Source organism: Callionymus lyra, chromosome 17 (genome assembly GCF_982586985.1).
Source record: "Callionymus lyra chromosome 17, fCalLyr1.hap1.1, whole genome shotgun sequence".
Taxonomy (NCBI): domain Eukaryota; kingdom Metazoa; phylum Chordata; class Actinopteri; order Syngnathiformes; family Callionymidae; genus Callionymus; species Callionymus lyra.
The window spans coordinates 16308438-16333425 of NC_141834.1; the positions used below are offsets into that span (position 1 = coordinate 16308438).

General features: G+C 36.0%; 1 protein-coding gene across 1 annotated transcript in view; it reads left to right on the top strand.

The window, feature by feature from the left end:
- dnah5 (dynein, axonemal, heavy chain 5) overlaps positions 1 to 24988 on the top strand; it is an 82375-nt gene that overhangs the window by 49426 nt on the left and 7961 nt on the right. Inside the window, exons 62-79 of the mRNA XM_087813279.1 lie at positions 1180 to 1383; positions 3498 to 3677; positions 8517 to 8654; positions 10553 to 10688; positions 10756 to 10937; positions 11028 to 11162; positions 12639 to 12794; positions 14467 to 14649; positions 15620 to 15724; positions 15788 to 15926; positions 15993 to 16107; positions 17099 to 17289; positions 17664 to 17785; positions 19063 to 19212; positions 20329 to 20574; positions 20649 to 20868; positions 22013 to 22218; positions 22282 to 22485. Coding sequence (XP_087669405.1) covers positions 1180 to 1383; positions 3498 to 3677; positions 8517 to 8654; positions 10553 to 10688; positions 10756 to 10937; positions 11028 to 11162; positions 12639 to 12794; positions 14467 to 14649; positions 15620 to 15724; positions 15788 to 15926; positions 15993 to 16107; positions 17099 to 17289; positions 17664 to 17785; positions 19063 to 19212; positions 20329 to 20574; positions 20649 to 20868; positions 22013 to 22218; positions 22282 to 22485 — 3012 coding nt within the window. The remainder of the gene's footprint in view (positions 1 to 1179; positions 1384 to 3497; positions 3678 to 8516; positions 8655 to 10552; positions 10689 to 10755; positions 10938 to 11027; positions 11163 to 12638; positions 12795 to 14466; positions 14650 to 15619; positions 15725 to 15787; positions 15927 to 15992; positions 16108 to 17098; positions 17290 to 17663; positions 17786 to 19062; positions 19213 to 20328; positions 20575 to 20648; positions 20869 to 22012; positions 22219 to 22281; positions 22486 to 24988) is intronic.

Genomic DNA, 24988 nt, shown 5'->3' on the forward strand with positions numbered 1-24988 from the left:
GGGGAGAGAGAGATAGAAAATGAAAGAGGGGAAGGAAAGGAGGGAGAGAAAATTAAAGAGCGGGAGGAAAGGGGAGAGAGAGATAGAAAATGAAAGAGGGGAAGGAAAGGAGGGAGAGAAAATGAAAGAGCTGGAGGAAAGGGGAGAGAGAGATAGAAAATGAAAGAGGGGGATGAAAGGAGAGAGACAGAGAGAAAATGAAATAGGGGGAGGAAAGGGGAGAGAGAGATAGAAAATGAAAGAGGGGGAGGAAAGGAGAGAGAGAGAGAGAAAATGAAATAGGGGACGAAAGGGGAGAGAGGGATAGAAAATAAAATAGGGGGAGGAAAGGAGAGAGAGAGAAAAAAATGAAAGAGGTGGAGGAAAAGAGAGTGAGCGAGAGAAAAAAAAATGAAAGAGGGGAAGAAAAAGAGAGAGAGAATCAAAGAGGGGGATGAAAGGAGAGCGAGAGAGATAAAATGAAAGAGGGGGATGAAAGGAGAGAGACAGAGAGAAAATGAATGAGGGGGAGGAGAGGAGAGAGAAAATGAAAGAGGGGGAGTAAAGGAGACAGAGAGAAAAAAAGTGAAAGAGGGGGAGAAAAGGAGAGAGAGAGAGAGAATGAAAGAGGGGAGGAAATGAGAGAGAGAGAGAAAATGAAAGAGGGGAAGCAAAGGAGACAGAGAGAGAAAAAAAAGTGAAAGAGGGGCAGAAAAGGAGAGAGAGAGAATGAACGAGGGGGAGAAAAGGGAAGATGGAGAGGAAGTGAAGAAAAAAAGCAAGAGAGACTGAGGAAGGGTGAGAAGGAGGATGAGAGGGGAAAGAGGCACCAAGGAAGTGAGGGTGAAAGAGGGAGAAAGAGGATGAGGAAGGGAGATAAGGGGGGAAGAAGGAGCGAAGGAGAGAGATAGTGGGAGCAAGAGGAAGAAAGGGGACGAGAGAAAGAGGAAGAGAAAGAAAGAGGTAGTTGGAAGGAAAGGAAAAGAGAGTTGTACATAAATAATACGTTTATTTCTGGTTAGAAAAGTCATTTGAACTGAATTTATATTTGAGAATATTCTTCCATGGTAACATGTGTTGTTGCACTTTAATCCACAGACGTTGAATTAAAGAAGCATATTTATGACGAAAAAGACACTAAAGTGACGATGATTAAGGTGTTTTGAGTCACATCTGTCGTCTCACTCACGTCTCTCTCAGACCATCAAGCCGGCCGACATTGCCACCGTCCGCACGCTGGGTCGACCTCCGCACCTCATCATGAGGATCATGGACTGTGTCCTGCTGCTGTTCCAGAGGCGCGTGAAGGAGGTGAAGGTGGACCTGCAGAAGAACAGCGTCACGCCCTCCTGGCAGGACTCGCTCAAACTCATGACCGCCGGCAACTTCCTGGGCAGCTTACAGGTAGAAGAACCACCTCAGAGCGTTTTCAAATCATTGAAGTGAGCGTTATTCAGACATGCATTAATATTTGAATAAAAGCAGTCGCAGTGCGGAAGCATTAGCTCTAATTTATGTTCAAGGTTTTTCGAACGAAGCAGCAAAAACACTCGTGAAGCAAATGAATTTAAAGTGTTTCCCTTAATAATCCTTCAACTTATAAAGTATCTACTGTTGTTTCAAAGCAGTTTACCAGCAACTCACGTTGAAAACATCTTTAAAAACAGTTTAACACATAAGTAGTACTTAAAACAAGCAAAAAAGACTTTCATGGTCAAGTGATCATAATGTTTTTATAATGCAATTAACTAGCTTGACCTAGAGAAAACATAAGGGATACCACAAACACATTTGTTTTCAGGCCTTCGGGGTCATCTTGACCCAGAGACAACACAAGGGATACCACATAAACATTTGTTTTCAGGTCTTTCGGGTCATCTTGCCCCAGAGACAACACAAAGGATACCACAAACACATTTGTTTTTAGGCCTCCGGGGTCATCTTGACCCAGAGACAACCCAAGGGATACCACAAACACATTTTTCTAAGGCCTTTGGGTCACATTGACTCAGAGACAATGCAAGGGATACCACAAAAAACATTTGTTTTCAGGCCTTTGGGTCACCTTGACCAAGAAACAACACAAGGGATACCACAAACACATTTGTTTTAAGGCCTTTGGGTCACCTTGACCCAGAGACAACACAAGGGATACCACAAACACATTTTTCTAAGGCCTTTGGGTCACCTTGACCCAGAGACAACCCAAGGGATACCACAAACACATTTTTCTAAGGCCTTTGGGTCACCTTGACCCAGAGACAACACAAGGGATACCACAAACACATTTTTCTAAGGCCTTTGGGTCACCTTGACCCAGAGACAACACAAGGGATACCACAAACACATTTTTCTAAGGCCTTTGGGTCACCTTAACCCAGAGATAACACAAGGGGTACCACAAACACATTTCTTTTCAGGCCTTTGGGTCACCTTGACCCAGAAACAACACAAGGGATACCACAGACACATTTGTTTTAAGGCCTTTGGGTCACCTTGACACAGAAACAACCCAAGGGATACCACAAACACATTTGTTTTAAGGCCTTTGGGTCACCTTGACTCAGAGACAATGCAAGGGATACCACAAAAACATTTGTTTTCAGGCCTTCGGGTCGCCGTGACTCAGAGAGAACGCAAGGGATACCACAAAAACATTTGTTTTCAGGCCTTCGGTTCACCGTGACTCAGAGACAACGCAAGGGATACCACAAGTAGAGGTAGAAGATGATAAAGAAGATGAAGAGTAGGAAGAAAAAAAGGGTGTTTGAGAGAACAGAACAAATTGAAAGAAGACAAACAAGAAAATGAAAATACAAAGATGATGAAGTAATATTAAGAAGAAGAAGAAGATAAATAAAATGAAAAGATGAAGATGTAATATTAAGAAGAAGAAGATAAATAAAATGAAAAGATGATGAAGTAATATTAAGAAGAAGAAGAAGATAAATAAAATGAAAAGATGATGAAGTAATATTAAGAAGAAGAAGAAGATAAATAAAATGAAAAGATGATGAAGTAATATTAAGAAGAAGAAGAAGATAAATAAAATGAAAAGATGATGAAGTAATATTAAGAAGAAGAAGATAAATAAAATGAAAAGATGATGAAGTAATATTAAGAAGAAGAAGAAGATAAATAAAATGAAAAGATGATGAAGTAATATTAAGAAGAAGAAGATAAATAAAAAGAGAAGATGAAGAACCCTTTGATGTCTGACAGAAATAGCTTCTTCATACCTTCATGTTTCACTGTAACCTCCAACACGAGGAGGTGAAACATCTTCCTCTGAGGATCTCGACTTCCTCCCACTCTTCACGTCTCTTTCATGTGACTGTGGATGTCTATTCCCGTCCTTTGCTGCCGCGCTCCACTTCTGCTCGACCTTTCCTCCACATGAACCTCCGCTCATCATGGCTTCCATCTCATCTCATCTTCATCTCACACTAATGTCGTCAAAGTGTGACGTCGTTCAGATGTTCGTGTCTCAGTCGTTTGTGTGTTTTTTATTTCCCCAGCAATTCCCCAAAGACACCATCAACGACGAGGTGATCGAGCTGCTGCAGCCGTACTTCGACATGCCGGACTTCAGGATCGAGATGGCGGAGCGCGTGTGCGGGAACGTGGCCGGCCTGGCGTCCTGGACCAAAGCCATGGCCACCTTCTTCTCCATCAACAAGGAGGTCCTACCTCTGCAGGTGAGCCGCTGTTGGACTCACAACTCACAACAAAAGTTGTGACAACACAAGGGATACCACAAACACATTTGTTTTCTGGCCTGCGGGTCACCTTGACCCAGAGACAACGCAAGGGATACCACAAACCCATTTGTTTTCTGCCCTTCTGGTCACCTTGACCCAGAGACAAAACAAGGTATACCGCAAACACATTTGTCTTCTGGCCTTTGGGTCACTTTGACCCAGAGACAACACAAGGGATACCACAAACACATTTGTTTTCAGGCTTTCATGTCACCTTGACCCAGAGACAAAACAAGGGATACCACAAACCCATTTGTTTTCTGGCCTTCAGGTCACCTTGACCCAGAGACAAAACAAGGTATACCACAAACACATTTGTCTTCTGGCCTTTGGGTCACTTTGACCCAGAGACAACACAAGGAATACCACAAACACATTTGTTTTCAGGCTTTCATGTCACCTTGACCCAGAGACAAAACAAGGGATACCACAAACCCATTTGTTTTCTGGCCTTCAGGTCACCTTGACCCAGAGACAAAACAAGGTATACCGCAAACACATTTGTCTTCTGGCCTTTGGGTCACTTTGACCCAGAGACAACACAAGGAATACCACAAACACATTTGTTTTCAGGCTTTCATGTCACCTTGACCCAGAGACAACATAAGGGATACCACAAACACATTTGTTTTCAGACACTTTGATCCCTGAGTAAAGTGTCCTTTTTTATCCCAAGACTAAAAAAAGTTGTATTTCATGATAAATTTATATTTATTTGTCAAAAATGGGAAAATAGAGAGGAAAAAAAAAAATCAAATATTGCACATTATATTGTCATTTAATCGTATATTATTTATATATATATATTTATTTCTTAAATATTTCTATTGTTAAGCAAACAAACATGTAAATATATATATTTTTAATAAAAAAAATAAAAAAACGTTTTTTATAAGAGACTATAAATATCCCAAAAAAGGATAATATCCAGATAATGTCCTCAAAACAAACAGAAACAAACTAAAAAGCACAATTAAAGTCACACCTTACGAGTGAAGCAAAGGTAGAGTAAAAAGAAAGATATATAATATATTTAAGGTCGAAAAGGTGAAAATAGAAAAAAAGGGATAGAATTGTGATTAAATATCACAATTCTATCCCTTTTTTTTTTCTATTTTCACCTTTTCGACCTTAAATATATTATGTATCTCGTTTATATATGTATATATATATATATATATATATATATATATATACATTTGAAAATGTAAAGCAAAGAAAAATGTAAATAAAAGCCATTGTTAAAAAATATCTTCAAAAAAAGGATAGAATCAAGTCCTTAAAGATCCAAAATAAAAGTAGGCATCAAAACAGTCACAGATGAGGTTCAGACTTTGCCCATGAAAATAAGTTGCTTAAGATCTTCTAGTGGAAAAAAAAGAAGAAAGAGAAAGATTTTCTATTTCTTCTCAAATAGAAACTCAGACTTTTTCCAAACCCTGGAAGATTCTCTGTGTGTGAGCAGGAATTTCAAAAGAAAAGTGTCCACTTTAATTGTCTCGCCCAGACTCGCAATATTCCTCCGAGGCTTTGCGAGAAGCTCCACTGTCCCAATTTCATCTTCATGGTTTCCCGCCCGTCCCAGTCTGGAGGAGATAAGTGACGCGTGACGTTCAGAGACTTCTTCTTCTTCTTCTTCTTCTTCTTCTTTGCTCTACTTTCAGCAGAGTGACGACTTTTCTCTGGGCTGGAAATATATCTTTTTCCTCTGCGTTCCCTCCTTACCTGCAGGTAAACACCTGTTCTTCCCTCACCAGCATCACCAGAGAAGCTTCTTTGATCCAGACCTTCTCCCTGTGGAGCTCCACTAATTGATTTCCTGTTTTCTCGTCGACTGCTGGTCCGTCTTTAGCCGCCGCACGTGCACTCGCACACAAACATGACGATTTACCTGTGAATAGATGTTTTCAACATGTTATCGGAGCTTTTATTTATTTATTTTCTGTTAATCGCTGCCTCGAAATATTCAGTAGAAAAAATGTAATTCTTTCTGTCACTGTAAAACAGGAAAATTATTCTCTTTGCAAAGCTAAGCTATCTTGGCGAAATTTGCTTAATTAAGATATGTATAGTTCATTAAAATGTTTAGAATGAACCATACATATCATAGCTAAGCTATCTTAGCGTAATTAGCTTAGCTAAGATATTTATAGTTCATTAAAATGTTTAGAATGAACCATAAATATCTTAGCTAAGGTATCTTAGCGTAATTAGCTTAGCTAAGATATGTATAGTTCATTAAAATGTTTAGAATGAACCATAAATATCTTAGCTAAGCTATCTTAGCGTAATTAGCTTAGCTAAGATATTTATAGTTCATTAAAATGTTTAGAATGAACCATAAATATCTTAGCTAAGCTATCTTAGCGTAATTAGCTTAGCTAAGATATTTATAGTTCATTAAAATGTTTAGAATGAACCATAAATATCTTAGCTAAGCTATCTTAGCGTAATTAGCTTAGCTAAGAAAGTTATAGTTCATTAAAATGTTTAGAATGAACTATAACTATCTTAGCAAAGCTTTCTTAGTTCCAAAATAAGCTTAGCTAAGATACTTATATTTCATTAAAATGTTTAGAATGAACTATACAAATCTTATCTTAGCTATCTTATTGAAATTAGCTTAGCTAAGCTATTTAGGGTTCATTAAAGTGTTTAGAATGAACTATAAATATCTTAGCTAAGCTATTTTAGCAAAATTAGCTTAGCTCAGCTATTTAGGGTTCATTTAAATGTTTAGAATGAACTATAAATATCTTCACTAAGCTATCTTAGCGAAATTAGCTTAGCTTAGCTATTTAGGGTTCATTAAAATGTTTAGAATGAACTATAAATATCTTAGCTAAGCTATTTTAGCAAAATTAGCTTAGCTCAGCTATTTAGGGTTCATTTAAATGTTTAGAATGAACTATAAATATCTTCACTAAGCTATCTTAGCGAAATTAGCTTAGCTTAGCTATTTAGGGTTCATTAAAATGTTTAGAATGAACTCTCCCAAAGAAAAAAAGGAGAATTTATTTTCATACTTTTTCTCCTGTTTTATCTCACTTACAACTCGCAAATGTAAACGACAACCTTCTCCCTTTGAGACAAACAACCTTTGTGATATTAAATAATAAGATATATAAATACTTTTTTTAAAGCATTTATGGGAAAAGTTGTGTTTTTTAACCACAAATAAAAACATCGGAAACACATTTTAAAAGTACTATTAAGTTTATTATAGTATTGTTGTTGCTGCATTAGGTAATAAATACAATAATTTAATAAAATAATTAAAAAAAAATATATGCATTAAAACCACATATTTGTTTATTTTTGGGGAGAATTATAAAAAAGAAAACAAATTTTTTAATTGTGTATACCGTGACCATTGCATTTTCAAATTAATAATAATATGGAAATAAAATGTATTTATGTGGTATTTACCAGAGGAATGTAAACAGAAACAACTTGTTTTTATTTTATTATTTTAAAGTTTAGAAAACATATTTAATTTTTGTCTTCTGTCTTTTCCTATTTAAATATTGTTTTTTCCAAACCAATATATCAATCAATATACTCTGATAATGATCTCCACAGAGAAATCGCACAAAGATATCGATTTTTAATTCCCAACTTTTTTTTTTCTTGCCAAATATTTACAATTTTAATTTGCAATATTATAATTATTTTCTAGAAAATATTTAATATTTTAACTCCATTATTATTTTTTTCAGACAATATTTATCATTCTAATTTAAATAATATTATTTTTTTAGCCAAATACTTACAATTTTAATTTCAATATTATTATTTATGAGAAAATATTTAATATTTTAACTGCATTGTTCTTTTTATTAGACAATATTTATAATTTTAATAAAAATATTTTGTATTTATAATTATAATTTCAATGTTATTAATTTTTTCAGGAAATATACAATTTCCCATTTTTACCATTTTATTTTCACTATTGTTTTCTTCTTTCAGAAAATATTTAGAATTTTTAATTTCAAAATTATTATAATTTTTTTAGAAAATATTTATTTATTTTATGTTTATTTTAACTCCATTATTCTTTTTTTCAGACGATATTTATCATTGTAATTTAAATAGTATTATTTTTTTAACAAAATATTTGCAATTTTAATTTAAATACTATTAAAAAAATTGTAATCATTGTAATTTAAATATATATATATATATTTTTGCCAAATATTTACAATTTTAATTTCAATTTATTATTTATTAGAAAATATTTAATATTTTAACTTCTTTTTTTTTTTTTTCAGACAATATTTACAATTTTAATATCAATATTCTTCTTTCAGGTAAAATAAATGGCATTTGAAGCAAACTGAATCTGAATTATTATAAACGTCTTACTTATAAAACAGAGTCAGATAACAAACAATAAACGTCTTAACGACATCAAAACCAGTCAATTAAAGGTGAATAATTGAGTGTCTCAGACGAACAGATGAAAGAATCCATTTGTGCTTTAAATACGTTCGTACTTTTGTACTCACTGCTGCTCTTCGTGGAAACATGTTAAGTGGACTCACGTCAACGTGATGAACGATCAGTCCAGGACTTCTTCTCCGGAGACGGTGCCGTGGATCTGCAGATCTGCTTCAATGTCTCCACGAGTCGGTTCATTATGAGCCGCTCATCCACTGGATGAAGATCTCGGGGGGGAGCTTCTCAGGAGCTCATTATCTCCTCAAATAAGAAGAACCTTCGCTTCCTCGGTGGACGAGACCTTTGTCAACATGTTCTCCCGGTTTCTCTCAGGCGAACCTGGAGGTGCAGCAGAACCGTCTGGACCTGGCCAACGTGGACCTGCAGTCGGCTCAGGCGGAGCTGGACGCCAAGCAGGCGGAGCTGGATGAGGTGCAGGCGGAGTACGAGAAGGCCATGATGGAGAAGCAGGTGAGGGTGGATCTGAAGAAACGATGACCAGGATCATTAACATGAATACATTAGCATGTGCAGTGAAATATGAATTTAAATTGTTGTTTTTAAGCTTTTAATTATTATCTTTTTTCGATTTAATTTATTTTTTTCTATTTCATTTTAACTGATAATGGAATTAAAAAAACAAAACAAATATTTTGTAAATGTTTTTTCATTTTCTTATTCCAGTCATTCCAAATACATTTTTTTCTAAATCTTTTTTCTTCTAAATTCATAGTTTTTTAAGTTTCAAATACAAATGTTGGTATTACAGTATCACCAGAAAAAACCTAATAAAAAAGCTACAAATTCAGCAATTTTGAATTTAAAAAAATGCATTTTCAATTTTTTTAATCAAAAACATTCATTTATAAATCTGACTTATTTTTTTAAAGTTATTAGAAAAAACATTTCAACCTTAATATAGAAAAGATTTAATGAAAATAGATATTAATTTAATTATTTGAATCAATATATGTATGTTAAGGGGCATTTATTTTGAAAATATTCTTTTTTTTCTACATTGGAAATATTTAAAATAAATATTTATTCATTTTGAAAGTATTCTAAATTTTTCAAAATTCAAAATGTGTAAAAAAAATCGATTCATTTTGAAAATATTCTATTTTCTTTTTCACATTAAACTGTTTCAAAAGAATATTTAAAAAATATATATAAAAGAAAATTACATTCAAAATGTGTAAAAAAAAAAAAGAAATATATATTTTTTGTAAATATTCGCTTTTTTTTGGATTTGAAACGTGTAAAAAAAAATACATTCATTTTGATAGTATTCAAATTTTTTACATTTTAAATGTTTAAAAAATATTCATTCATTTGAAAAATTTACTTTACTTACAACAAAATTATAATAAATTCAACCTTTCACTAAAAAAAATATGGAATCTAGTTATTTTTAAAAATGCTTAAAAAACAACATTTCTATTAGAGAAATGAAGTTCCAACATTATAAATTAATTAAAGTATTTAATGAATAAAGTGAATCCAAACTATCCAACATTATAAATTAATTAAAGTATTTAATGAATAAAGTGAATCCAAACTATCCAACATTATAAATTAATTAAAGTATTTAATGAATAAAGTGAATCCAAACTATCCAACATTATAAATTAATTAAAGTATTTAATGAATAAAGTGAATCCAAACTATCCAACATTATAAATTAATTAAAGTATTTAATGAATAAAGTGAATCCAAACTATCCAACATTATAAATTAATTAAAGTATTTAATGAATAAAGTTAATCTAAACTATCCAACATTATAAATTAATTAAAGTATTTAATGAATAAAGTTAATCCAAACTATCCAACATTATGAATTAATTAAAGTATTTAATGAATAAAGTTAATCTAAACTATCCAACATTATAAATTAATTGAATTATTTAATTAATAAAGTTAATCTAAACTATCCAACATTATGAATTAATTAAAGTATTTAATGAATAAAGTGAATCTAAACTATCCAACATTATAAATTAATTAAAGTATTTAATGAATAAAGTGAATCTAAACTATCCAACATTATAAATTAATTAAAGTATTTAATGAATAAAGTGAATCCAAACAATCCAACATTATAAATTAATTAAAGTATTTAATGAATAAAGTGAATCCAAACTATCCAACATTATGAATGAATTAAAGTATTTAATGAATAAAGTGAATCCAAACTATCCAACATTATGAATGAATTAAAGTATTTAATGAATAAAGTTAATCCAAACTATCCAACATTATGAATTAATTGAATTATTTAATGAATAAAGTGAATCCAAACTATCCAACATTATGAATTAATTAAAGTATTTAATTAATAAAGTGAATCCAAACTATCCTCTCCTTCAGATGCTGCTGGAAGACGCCGATCGCTGCCGGCGTAAGATGCAGACGGCGTCGAGTCTCATCAGTGGTCTGGCCGGAGAGAAGGAGCGATGGACGGAGCAGAGCAAAGACTTCGCCGCGCAGACAAAGCGCCTCGTCGGTGAGTCTCACGCGTCGATCCACGCCTCGCCTCCAGGTGTCGCTGAAGATTTTATTTCACCTGTTAGGCGACGTCCTCCTGGCCACGGCTTTCCTGTCCTACTCCGGGCCCTTCAACCAGGAGTTCCGTAACCTGCTGGTGAACGACTGGCAGCGCGAGCTGAAGCTCCGGGAAATCCCGTTCGGGAATAATCTGAACCTGATCGACCTTCTGATCGACACGTCCACCGTCGGCGAGTGGAACCTGCAGGTGAGGAGTGGAGCCAGATGGTCCACACACACACACACACACACACACACACACACACACACACCTGGTGCTGACCGCTTCCTCCCACAGGGACTTCCCAACGACGACCTGTCCATCCAGAACGGCATCATCGTCACGAAGGGCGCTCGCTTCCCTCTGCTGGTGGACCCCCAGACTCAGGGCAAGATCTGGATCAAGAACAAGGAGGCCAAGAACGACCTTCAGGTAACCAGTGAGGAACAGGAAGTGACATCAGAAGGATGGGATTGAACTTTAGAACAGCAGGAAAGTAAACTTTTCAAAAATGTTTCACGAACTTGAAATATCCTCCAAAATTAAACAAAGAGTTAAAAAAAAAAAAAAAAACCTACAAAAGACAGCGCTCAATAAAAGTGTAGTAGTTTGTGACCCTGGTCACTTAAAGATCTCAGCCTCCCTTTGAGGTAGAGCGCTAATAGAATTGATGCTAATAGCATTGATGCTAATAGAATTGATGCCAATAGCATTGGTGCCAATAGCATTGATGCCAATAGCATTGATGCTAATAGCATTGATGCTAATATAATTGATGCCAATAGCATTGATGCCAATAGCATTGATGCCAATAGCATTGATGCTAATATAATTGATGACAATAGCATTGATGCTAATAGCATTGATGCCAATAGCATTGATGCTAATAGAATTGATGCTAATAGCATTGATGCTAATAGAATTGATGCCAATAGCATTGATGCTATCTTATTAAACACTCGACTTAAGAAGGAATATGACGCCAAAAAATGATACAAATTTTAGGACATAATGTTACACAGTCCAAAAAACAAGAAATTAAAAGAAGTTAAAATGGCTTAAAAATTGTAGTCAGATGTATTTGATAGAGATTTAAGAAAATAAACGATACACTTGAATATCGGAAAAAAATTCATGATATCGTATAAATACCGTAATGCAATTTAACTTCCGGCCGCTAGATGGCAGCAGTCATAACGTCCACCACAGCTAAAAGAAGAATCAAATCCTACGCAATCCTGACTGAGGACGAGAGGATACAGTCGACTCCAGCAACTTTCAAAAGCTGATGTTTGGACATATTTCGGTTTTAAAACAATTAAATAAGTTACGACCTCGTCATGTGGTCTGTAAATTCTCCAACACCAGAGTCAGGTACTCGACAATACTACAAAGATCCCGGCGATGACTGAGGACTAGAGGATACAGTCGACTGCAGCAGCTTTTAAAGCTGACGTTTCGAGAAAATTTTGGTTTCAAAACAAATGAAAAGTTACGACTTCGTCAAGAGTCATGTGGTCTGTAAATTCTATAATGCCAGAGTCAAGTACTCGACAATACTACAAATGCTCCGGCGATTACTGAGAACAAGAGGATACAGTCGACTCCAGCTTCTCTTAAAGCTGATGTTTGAACACATATTTTAGTTTAAAAAACAAATGAAAGCAGTTACGACTTCATCAAGAGTCATGTGGTCTGTAAATTTGCAACACCAGAGTCAAATACTCGACAATACTACACATACTGTATATCCTTTTTACTACATTATCACTATATATAGTGTTGTTGCCCTGTATCGCCAGATCTTGACAATACACACCGCTAGTGTTAAGAAGAAAAGAAAGAAAGAAGAAAAACTGTGTCAAACTGAAATCAATGCGACCACAAACACAAACACGTCTCCCTCAGATCACGTCTCTGAACCACAAGTACTTCAAGACGCACCTGGAGGACAGCCTCTCTCTGGGGCGCCCTCTACTGATCGAGGACGTGGGGGAGGAGCTGGACCCCGCCTTGGACAACGTCCTGGAGAAGAACTTCATCAAGACCGGCTCCACTCACAAGGTACGGTCACGGGCGTGTTGCCGTGACAACCGACTGTTGCAAATGCGTTTGAATAACTTTTGCAACAGCAGTCGACATAAGTGCTACATTTTAGGCTGAGAAAATGACCTTGAAAGATAATTGTAGTGATTTTCTCTGTCGACACTAATGGAAAGTTTCCTGAACAAAGGTTTAAATTTAAACATATAATTGACACTTTTGAAATTTTGACATTTTGCCATAAAGTCATTTACTTCCTGTGAAAATATAACGTGAAATATTTGAAAACTTTTCTTTTCAATTAGACTATGAACTAATTGACAGAAATGTACAGACAATTTACAGGAAATTTGGTGTTTTTATAATGAAAAAATATAGTTTGAACTGAAAAGTACGAAAATATTCTGCTAAAGCAGGATTTTTTCTCAGAGTTACAAACGTTTTTTTTGTTTTGTTAAGCAAACATTTCACGTTTTTTTTATCCTACACTTTTTTGCCATTTAAAATAATATATAGACTCAGTCCTCGGTCAATCATTATAAGACTTATAAGATATAAAATATATATATTTATGACCTAAAGTTAAACTGCAATTTCTAAGATCTACTTAAAGTAAAAACGACTCAATTACAGTTACGTGATAAAATGTAAATTGTTACTTTAAACCTTTAATTAAATACCAAATCTAAAAAACATTAAACTATCAAATTAAATTGGAGAATAAAGATGCAAATTTATTACCTTTGGGAAAAAAAACAAACCAAAAAACAAAGCAGTGAAAAATCCAACATTTAATTTAATGGATGAATTTAACATTTCAAATGTTCAAACTTTGTTGTAATTTTTTTAAATTGAAATTAATTTAGTTTTTTTTAATCGTCATATTTTTCTTTAATAATATAATAATATCATTTGTATATTGAATGGTTGCATTTGTTTTTATTAAAAAAAATAAAAATAAAAATGTAATAACTTGCTTAATTGTTTTAGAATAATTAAAAACAAACATTTCTTAAAAGGATTTTTTTCCCCCCACAGTTTGATAATCTTATTCCAATAGTTAAATAAATACATACTTAATTAATATATTAATATTAATACTTAATATTAAATAAATACACTTCCCAAATAGAATATTTTTCAGGTTGTAGCCTTTTTAACTCAATATTAAAAAAAAAGTCAGTATAATAGTAGCACCAGAAAATATTTAATTCAAAAGGCTACGAATGAAATATTGAATTAATTTTTTAATTTCATGAGTTATTGGAATTATAAGATCAAACTACATGTAAAATGAAATTGATATTCTTGTGTTGGTTGCGATGATGAAGGTGCAATAAAACCCACACAAACATATGGAATCAACAAGCAAACGCGTCACATCCTGGAGGCGAGCGAACGTTCCGTGTTCAGGGAACTCTGGAGTCTTGTGGTCTAATGAGGGACCAGATTAGAGGCGTCTCAAGAAAAGTGTTAATGTCTATTAATATCCTGCTGCGCGGAGGGAAGGTGTCTGCAGCTCCTGCTTCGGGGGGGAATATCTTGCTGGTTAATTAGAAGTTCTACTGCCGTCGGTAATTAAACGTTGACTCGCACACGTGAGGAAACATCTGAAGCAACAGATTCCTTCCCTTCATTCCAGGTCCGGGAATTAAAGGTCGTTTACCACCTTTTTTTTTTTTTTTTTTTCCAGGTGAAAATTGGCGACAAGGAGGTGGAGGTGATGAAGGGCTTCAGGTTGTACGTCACCACCAAACTGCCCAACCCGTCCTACACCCCCGAGATCAGCGCCCGCACCTCCATCATCGACTTCACGGTCACCATGAGGGGCCTGGAGGACCAGCTGCTGGGCCGAGTCATCCTCACGGAGAAACGGGTCAGGAAGCGTTTTTTTTTTTTTTTTCGACTCTTTTAAAGCAGCTGAGGATGGAGTTTAAACAATGAAGGCGTTCAAACAAAGAGCTTTCGTCTCTCGCAGCACAATCTCACACAATGCAGATGTGTTTGGAGAAGGTCTTCATGCTTCGGCTCATCCTCACGGACATTATTACTCCCTGATAGTGTGTCTTATCTTGAAGTATTAGGAGGAACATTCAGTGGAAAAGAATATGGACATTTAAAACTAGAATTTCTTCATTAAAATGTTATTTTATGTAATAATTTATATACTAGAAGGCTGTGTTAGTTTTCACTGAATCATTTATTTATTAATTATAATAAAAAAGGAATATTCTCAAAATGAATGATCATTTTTACACATAAAGTTTGATATTATAATTCTGATATTTTTTCTAAATGTTATATTTTTTAATTTATATTCTTTAAAAATTCAATATAAATTGTGATGATTGTAATGAATTGACATATTTTGGAAATCTAATGTTATTATTTTTTTATTTATTAAACAAAATTAATTTGTTATTTTAAACCCAATATAACATTTTTCTACTAAAACTCTTGGTATTGTCTGTCATACCAACATTTTTATATTTAATTTTAAAGACCAAAAATATAGAATTTAGACATTTCATTTTTGAATAATAGGAATTCAAACAATAAACTCTATGAGTAAAAAAATATATAGATTGTTATTAAAAACAAAACAAATTTAACCTTTCAATACAAAATTATTCAATTCAATTATTCAATATAAACAAATGTAACCTTTTAATATAAAAACTATTTTGTTAAAATGCTTAAAAAAATTAAATTAATTAAAAATAAACTCTATTAAGAAAAAAATTATATGATAATTACAAACAATATTCAACCATCTGATTTCACCGATTTCCTTCCACATGAGAACATCTGATGATCCTTCATGGTTTGAACATGTTTATCACCAGGAGCTGGAGAAGGAGAGGACGGACCTCCTGGAGGACGTGACCATGAACAAGAGGAAGATGAAGGAGCTGGAAGACAACCTTCTGTACCGACTCACCAGCACGCAGGCGAGTGTAGAATCACAAACATGCATCAGGTCAGCAGGACTCATGAAGGACTGGTGTGTTCAGGGGTCTCTGGTGGAGGACGAGAGCCTCATCGTCGTGCTCAGCAACGCCAAGTGTACGGCAGAAGAAGTCTCCCAGAAGCTGCACATCGCGGCCGAGACCGAGGTCCAAATCAACACGGCCCGGGAGGAGTATCGACCCGGTGAGTCGTGGAGACCAACGACGTGGAATCTCAAGGGTTTTATTAACGTCTTCTCGTTTTTCTCAGTGGCCACAAGGGGCAGTATTCTGTACTTCCTGATCACAGAGATGAGCATGGTCAACGTCATGTACCAGACCTCGCTCAGACAGTTCCTGGGTCTGTTTGACCTCTCCCTGGCCAGGTACTTCACTCACCCCTCCTGCCTCGACGCTGTCATCGTCTTTTTCTCTTTATTCATTATTGAGTCATCAATCGATCAATCAATCAATCAATCAATCAATTAGAGTAGGTTTAGCTGGAGCTTTCAATCAGGGTCGACCCAATCAGTGACCTAATCAACCTTTAAGTAACTGACGAGCGAAGGAGGGGAAGATAAGGGATAACTCGTGAATGTTGCCGATGAAAATGGCGAGAAAAAGTCATTGCAAATAATAATTTCGCGAAGACAACTGCGTTGTTAAACATCCAATGAACAAAGTAATCTCTCTCGCAATAAATCCCGTGAAATTCAAAATAATACCGAGCAATCGACCAATCACGAGACATTATGCTTAAATATTAAATTTAAAAGGCTACAAATTGAAAAATGTTGAATTAAGAACATAATTAAACAATTGGAATTAGAATATTAAACTATATGAAAAAAGAAATGCATTGAGAAAATATTTGATTTTTTTTAAAGTCAATTATTCTATTAAAAAAATCCATCAGTCAATTTCATTTTAATTAAGAATATATTATAATATATATATATATATATATATATATATATATAAACTTAAGTATATAAAAAAAAATCAGTTTAACATGAAATGTTACGTTCAACCTTTCAATATTCTGATGAAACTTGCATTAATTACCTCTGCCAAGGAGGTTGTTAGATAGGTTTCAATATTAATATATGTAATCAATTTCAATGACGTAAGTAGTAAAATCACCATCTGGATCTAAAAATGACGTGAAGGTAACATCTTGTTCTGTAGTGATAAATAAGCATGAGGTAAAACGACTTTTCTTCACTTCTGTTAGACGAGATAATTGCTGCTATGGATTATGATTCAAATGCTAAAAAGGGAATTTATAAAAAAAAATCGTACTTACTTAAATCAATTCATATTAATATTGATTAATATGGGTTCGAAATAGATGTTTTTTGTTGTTGTCTCAATCAGGTCCACGAAGACCCCGGTCACCAGCAAACGAATTGCCAACATCATAGAGGTCATGACCTTTGAGGTGTTCAAGTACGCGGTCCGAGGCCTTTACGAGGAGCACAAGTTCCTCTTCACGCTGCTGCTGACGCTGAAGATCGACATGCAGAACAACAAAGTCAAACACCAGGAGTTCCTCACGCTCATCAAAGGTAGCTTGGTCATGTGACAACTTTTGTTTAAACTTAAGATGGTAACCTTCATTTTATTACCTCTGCCAAAGATGTTTTTCATTTTTTTCAATGACATTTTAAAGATATCATAAGAAAAATCATTACATTTCTGCTCCAAATTAACATCTGGATCCACAAATCTTTTAAAGATCTGTCACTCTATGTGGCGCAGAAGAAGCTGCTCTTGTGCAAAATGAATTGAAGATAATTAGGGGTAAAAAAAAAAAGAAGAGCTGCTTGGCAGAGGTCTATGCACTCCTGAAGAATGTTCTACTGCCTGGAGACAAATAAATGAAACTCACATTCATCGTACGATTAGATACGAAGTGTTGACGTTGAACTGTGTCACTCAGGAGGAGCTTCCTTGGACCTGAAGGCGTGTCCACAGAAACCAGCCAAATGGATCCTGGACATGACTTGGCTGAACCTGGTGGAGCTCAGCAAGCTGCGGCAGTTTTCCGATATCCTGGATCAGGTACTAGAGGACGAACGATCGCTGAGAAAAACATCGGCAGTCCATTTTGGAATCATTAAAAACAAAGACACACATTGAACAGACTATCGTTGAAAAATATATACGTTTATTGGTATATTCTTATAAAGTACGAAACAAATGAAAGAACACATTTGTTCTTTTATATGAGGTGGTTATGTGAAAAGATTTCTGGGAAAGTATCTCAAAATTCCAGAAACCTAAGATTTAAACATGACATAAAAATCTGAATTCACTCTTAACTCGTGACCTCATACCAGGGCAGCAGTTTTATCTTTGCCCTGAATAGGTTAGAGTGAACAAAACATTTTTTTTAAATTGTGAATTAAATATAGCCTCTAGATAAAAGTACAATATAAACATATAAGATATTTTTGATATTTTTGTTAAATACATCTTTAAAATTCAAAATAGCCATTGGAATTTGGATTTTAATTCCTGTTTATTTAATCTTTTATGAATTAAAGTTACATTCAATAGTTAAGCTCAATTACGATTTGTATTACTTTTTTCTATTGTATTTATTTTTCAAGTTTTCTAACAATATCAAGTCAAGTTTTCGTGATTTTTACCATCATCAAATTGGAAACCTAGTCCTTTACAAAAAAAGTTACCAAAAATAATTCTTGATCAGTCATAGAGCATTTTTTCTGTGCATCTTAACCTTCTAAACACTTCCTTATCGACTTAATCTGGTCACATAGTGAAAAAAGGTGTCCCTCAGGGGTCAGGAAGCATCCCAACAGATTTCTTCGACTAATCTTGCGTTGTGAGTTTTTCATCACGTTGTGGAGCCAGAGATGGAAACTAAAGAAGTAACAGATATTAAACCAAACATCCATCTTCAAACTTCAAAGCTTTGAAACACAGAAACACGTCACCTGTGATCATCCGCTGCATCCCTGCTGGGTTTTTCTCCGATTTCCTGCCTCGACCTGATTCATTAGCTAAAGCGTCGACTCGCCCGCGTACATGTGAACACGGTGATTAGCGACGGTTTTCATGAGGCGGGATATTAGCATAAGAGGCAAGAGTGCGTTTTGTTTTATTTTTGTTCTGGGAAGCTCAACGTGTTTTCATCGATTCTTTCTTGCTCCGGGGAGAGTTTCCGTCGGCCCGGCTCGATACCTGGCGCCGGTGAATCAGAGACACGGGGGTGAATACGATGTTGTCGTCTCTTCCCTTTGACGTTGTTTTTAGCCGTCGTTCCTCAATGTGGTGTCGACTCTGATGTTCTGTTTCTCACGCGTGTGTTTAAGATAAGCCGTAACGAGAAGCCGTGGAAGCTGTGGTTCGATAAAGCGGCGCCGGAGGAGGAAGTGCTTCCCAACTCCTACGACCAGGCTCTGGACTGTTTCAGGCGACTGCTGCTCATCCGGTGCTGGTGCCCCGACAGAACCATCGCCCAGGTGAGAGGCCGCCGCGACCAGTGAAGATATGGTCATGTTTTAAAACCTGTAACTGCTGCAGGTCGACACAGCTGGGCTGGATTTGATTTGATAAGACTGTTAAATAATGATATGAGATATTTTCCTTTTTGGTCAAGATAAACTACATTTGCAAGTATTACAGAGTCCTTGACTGTGTAATAACATTTAAAGTGGGGGAAATACTAGGGGTGTATATTTACAAATTATGGTGATACCATATATTGTGATAGTGTAGTAACAAGGATATATTTGTAGTATTGTCGAGTACTTGACACTGGTGTTGCAGAATTTACAGACCACATGACTCTTGATGAAGTCGTAACTGATTTCATTAGTTTTGAAACCAAAATATGACCAAACATTAACTTTAAAAGCTGCTCGGGTTGAATGTATCCTCTCATTCTCAGTCATAACGATCAGTAGTTTTTCAAACCCCTATTAAATGATGTAAATGAGAGAAAAAAATACCTGCAACAAGCGCATCGAGTTGACTGTATCCTCTTGTCCTCAGTCACTGCCGAGATCTTGGGGGATTTTATTTGTCCTTTAGCTGCGGAGGAAGTAATGACTGCTGCCATCTAGTGGTTGGATGTTTAAATGCAACACAAAAATGAAGAAGCCCTGTGAATATTTAACGTTGCATGTTAATTGTAAATAATAATTATTCAATTTTCTTTTTTATTTGACACACATTTAATTGAAATAAAAACCATTAATAAACTATGAAAATAATAAATAAAATATTGAAAAAACTTCTAGACACGAATAATCAAACTGAGATGATAAATTTATGTGAATGAAATGTTGACACTGACAATGTGTGTCACAGGAAAGTCTTTCTACTAGAGTTCTATTTTCTATTTTTTTATTTTGATCATTGAATTATTGAATCCTGCGTAGATCTTGATGCTGTGCAGGTGAATCGTCTCTATGTTTAGGTTAATGTTATAAATAGGAACAAAGTTCTGTTTCTCTGCTTTTAGATGATGGAGTTTCTGAAAATATCGACAATCACTAATGAAGGGTTAAGAGATTCTTGTCTAAATTCTTAAGTTCACGCAGAGTTTCTTTACCTCCATGTCCCTTCTTCTCAAGGCCCGTAAATACATCATGGACTCGATGGGGGAGAAGTACGCCGAGGGCGTCATCCTGGACCTGGAAAAAACCTGGGAGGAGTCGGATCCACGGACGCCCCTCATCTGTTTCCTGTCCATGGGTTCCGATCCGACCGACTCCATCATCGCTCTGGGGAAGCGGCTGAAGATCGAGACCCGATACATCTCCATGGGACAAGGACAGGAAGTCCACGCCTGCAAACTTCTGCAGCACAACATGGCCAACGTGAGGCTGGAGGTCTTTGGGCAAAAGAAAAAAAGGAAATGGTTTCACGTTTTGTACGTTCTCGTGGTCTCCAGGGCGGCTGGGCTCTCCTGCAGAACTGCCACCTCGGCCTGGACTTCATGTCGGAGCTCATGGACACAGTCACCGAGGCCGAGTTCGTCCACGACAGCTTCCGCCTGTGGATGACCACGGAGGTCCACCGGCAGTTCCCCATCACCCTCCTGCAGATGTCAATCAAGTTCACCAGCGAACCGCCGCAGGGCCTGAAGGCGGGACTTAAGAGGACCTACGGAGGTGGGAGTCTGATGAAGCTGATGTGGTTTGTGCTGCAGAATAATGATCCTCTCGTCCTGAGCCCAATCAATGTCCCATTAGAGCCGGCGTGATGTTACCCAAGACATCGACCCGAGCTTTATTATCATGCAAGCGTCAGGTGCAGATGTTTTGAAGATCATCTAAGAACGTCTCTCTTCTGAAGCCCCACAATACTCTAGGTTTTTTTATGGAATCATTTTTAAATGACACGAGAGAGGAACAGATGTCACACGTGGAAGTAAAAGGAATTGGAAAAATTAATCTAATTCTAATGCTTTTGTCCAGAAGATTCATCTATAAAACGCCTGATTTTACTTTAGGAAGAATCATATCAAATTGAACAAGGGAAAAAACATGCAAAAATAACAATGAGAAACTGATCAAATTTTTCTGATATATGGACCGTATAGATCAGTGTTGGGGCCACATTTTACACACTGTATTTTGTGGGGGCCCATCAAGCAACAATAACAGAAAAAAAGCCTGAATATAATCCTAAAATTAAAAAAACAAATTAAAATAATAATAAAGATAAATATTCTAAAATATTATTTTTGGTATTTTGTATAATAGCACATGTGTCATTCCGATCAAGAACGAGCATTTTGGGCAAACTAATCTTTTGTTTCAAGCAAAGTAAACATTTTTTGACCAAGTTTTTCTTTTTATAAATAACAGTTTGTAATGTATTTTTTTTAATACATTTTGTTGTTGGGTCTCATGTTGTTTTTCTCATGAAATAATCTCTTATTAAAGACTATAGTAAGAGGCCATGATTTCTAAAACTCTGGGAATTCTGACCTGCTCTAGTAGAAGAACTCACATTTGTATGTATTTTTAAAATGTGTATTGCTTTTGATAGTGCAAGTGCTTTGTGACCCTTATTTACTTACTTACATGATTTTAAAATCTCTTGTCGTGGAAATCTTTTAAAATAACCCTATATGTACGCGAGCAAGCGGGAGGTTTGATTGACATATCAGCATCCAATCAATCATACAGCAGCTTGAAAGGATCTTTGTTGATGCTCATTTTCTTTTTGTGTTAAAGCATTTTTAAAAATTGTGTAAAAAAAAGCCTACATTACCTTCAATGTTAAATTCCGTCAACTTCTTTTTCCAAGGCATCAACCAGGACCTCCTGGACGTCTTCAGCATGACGCAGTGGAAGCCCATGTTGTACGCGGTGGCGTTCCTTCACAGCACCGTGCAGGAGAGGAGGAAGTACGGACCCCTGGGGTGGAACATCCCCTACGAGTTCAACCAGGCCGACTACAACGCCACGGTCCAGTTCGTCCAGAACCATTTGGACGACATCGACATCAAAAAGGTGAGACCCCCCGTGAACGTGCGCTCCATCGACTTCGGTCCCGACACTGCGACTGTTTCCTAGGGCGTCTCCTGGAGCACCGTGAGGTACATGATCGGGGAGATCCAGTACGGCGGTCGTGTGACCGACGACTACGACAAACGTCTCCTCAACACTTTCGCTAAAGTTTGGTTCAGCGAGGAAATGTTCGCCCAAAACTTCAACTTCTTTAAAGGATACTCCATCCCCGAGTGCAGCTCCGTGGACCAGTATCTCTCGTACATCCAGGTGAGCTAAGAAGGTTCTTCACCGTTTTTTAGGGTTTTATCTGGGCCTGCGTGAAGTGTCACTGTATTTACCAGGCCCACATGATGTAGTAGAACTGGTTCTTGAAGAAAATGTTTCTGACAGCAAGAGATAATGATTTATATATTGACATTTTATTTTATATAATTGAAGGAAAATAACAACACTATTCTGAGTCTCTGATGGATAATGTTACTCTTTTACTTAACATTTTCGAAATGACTCCCCACAAAAAACAACTCTCAAACAAGTTAACCAAGTAATTTAACATATAAAAACATTTCATATTTTGGAACTTATATCTGCATTTATGTATAATTACTTTTTCGTTCCATTTAAAAATATATATATATATTTAAAGAGCAACTCATGTGAAAACCCAAATCTTCGGAATAACTAGCATCTTTTAAAGTTATTACTTTATAAAGTTCTCCCCCGTCTGAAATCTCAGCGAACGAGAGGTTAAGAGAGCGGAGTCAATTATCTATCTATGTATCAATATATCCATCCATCCATCCATCATGCACAGCTTTGTTTATACAACGAGGCCCTTGGAGGTGGAGACTTCAGGGATTGATTACGCACGGTGACAAACCTCCTTGTTTGACCAATCACAGCAGAGGGGGTGTGGTCAGGGTAAACAAAATTGTATTTAAAAAAAAAAGTTGTTTTCAGTGGGCGGGGCTTAAGATAAGTTTCTAATGTAAATATGATATTTTCTTTACAATAGTTATTTTTTTACTTGTTGATGTTCTGGATGTTTTTCAACCATACGTTTGTCTCTTTGCGTTTCTCTTCTGGCTTTATGGCTCCTGACAACTACCACAGTATACAATGTGGCCCCTGAGGAAACATTATTTAAGTAGAGAACCAGGGTTTCATTGTGGCAGCAGATGTTACGTTCGACTCCCCAAACACAGACCAGATTCACCTGCACAAAGTCGGCCTGCGACTCCTGGACCTACAGTACAATTTAAAAAAAATAAAAAACCCAAGAACAATGAAATCAATCAAAAAAAAGAGCTTTTCAATGATTTATAGCATGTTTGCAAGTTAAGTGACAGATTTGCTAAATCAAAATAGTTGCGGGGATGAGTTTACTGAGAGGGAGTGAGACATTAGGTTGAAATTGTTTTTCCAATTACGTTAGAAAGCTAGTTGACAATAGTTACAATTTTCAGAAGCACACAACCTTAAAAAACAGCGGGACTTTGTGTGAAAGTCGATAATTGAAAATATCTCAATTATAATCTCTGTTTAAAAATATAATTTGTAGTTTGTATCAAGTTCTCGAGAAACACGTTTTGTTGTTTCAATTTAAAGTGTAGCTGACAAAAGTAAAAAAAAAAAAAAAAGTGATTTATGTTTAAAAAGTGTGAACAACAGTCTCGTCACGCCGACCGACACGCGTGACTCCAGACGACACACACTCATGTTGATACACACCGTGTTTGTGTGTTTGCTCTGGGCGTCTCCCGCACTGGTTTCATTAAAGCTACTTTCATTATGATGGATGTCTGCTGCTGCCAGGCTTAGCGAGCTTATTCCTCTGCGCCGTATCTCCAGCGCAGAACCACCAACACGCCTCGGAGAACACGTCCACCATCGCGAACGCAGACCCGACCTCACGGGCGACCCTTCGCAGGTGCAACATTTATCTCCCGTTATCTTCTCCTCGTAGAAGAAGGTTTCTACGAGGAGAAGATAATATTATTCTTCTCCACCAAAAAAAAACAAGAAGCCGTTCAGATGTGACCAAGCGACGGCTTCAAATGAATGAACTCGGAATCACAGCCTTTTGATTTTCTTCCTGACATCCAGTGTCGTGGTCCGGCTCCTCATTAGAGGACCTGCCACTGTGGTGGTCTCCTCTCCCTGTCACTGTTCAGCGAGACCCTTAGAGCAGGATTCTCCCCTTTGACCCAATTAAATTGTCACGATCTCGCTTCTGTATGTGTTTAATATTCAGCTTTTCTCTTTGATGTCCTTGCGTTGGTGGACATCCAGGAGGAAAACATACATATCACTGTATATATTTGCACTATTACACATATTTTTAGAAACAAAAACGACATTGTTATCATCAACATTTCAGCAAATTGAAAAACACTTGAGCAGTGCATACCTCTGTCAAGGAGCTCATTAGCTCACTCGTCTTAAACTCAACACTGTCATCAGTGAGCAGAGAAGCAGAATGAGTGCACGAATGCTCCTACCCAGGTGCAAAACAAATAGACTCAGGGACTCATTCATTCCTTGGGCTATTAAAATGTACAATTCTGAGTTCGGGGGCAGGAGTGGAGTGAAAGTATCTTGACATTCTATTCTATGTTAATCTTTGTATCCTTTGTCTTTGTTGTTTTTCTTTTATCTATGTTCTTTATCTTTATCTTTAGACTTAGATTGTGTCATCTTGTTCTCTCTTTATTTCTCTTTGTTCTTGTTCTTATTTTATTTTGATTTTTTTTTTTTTTTTATGAAAAAT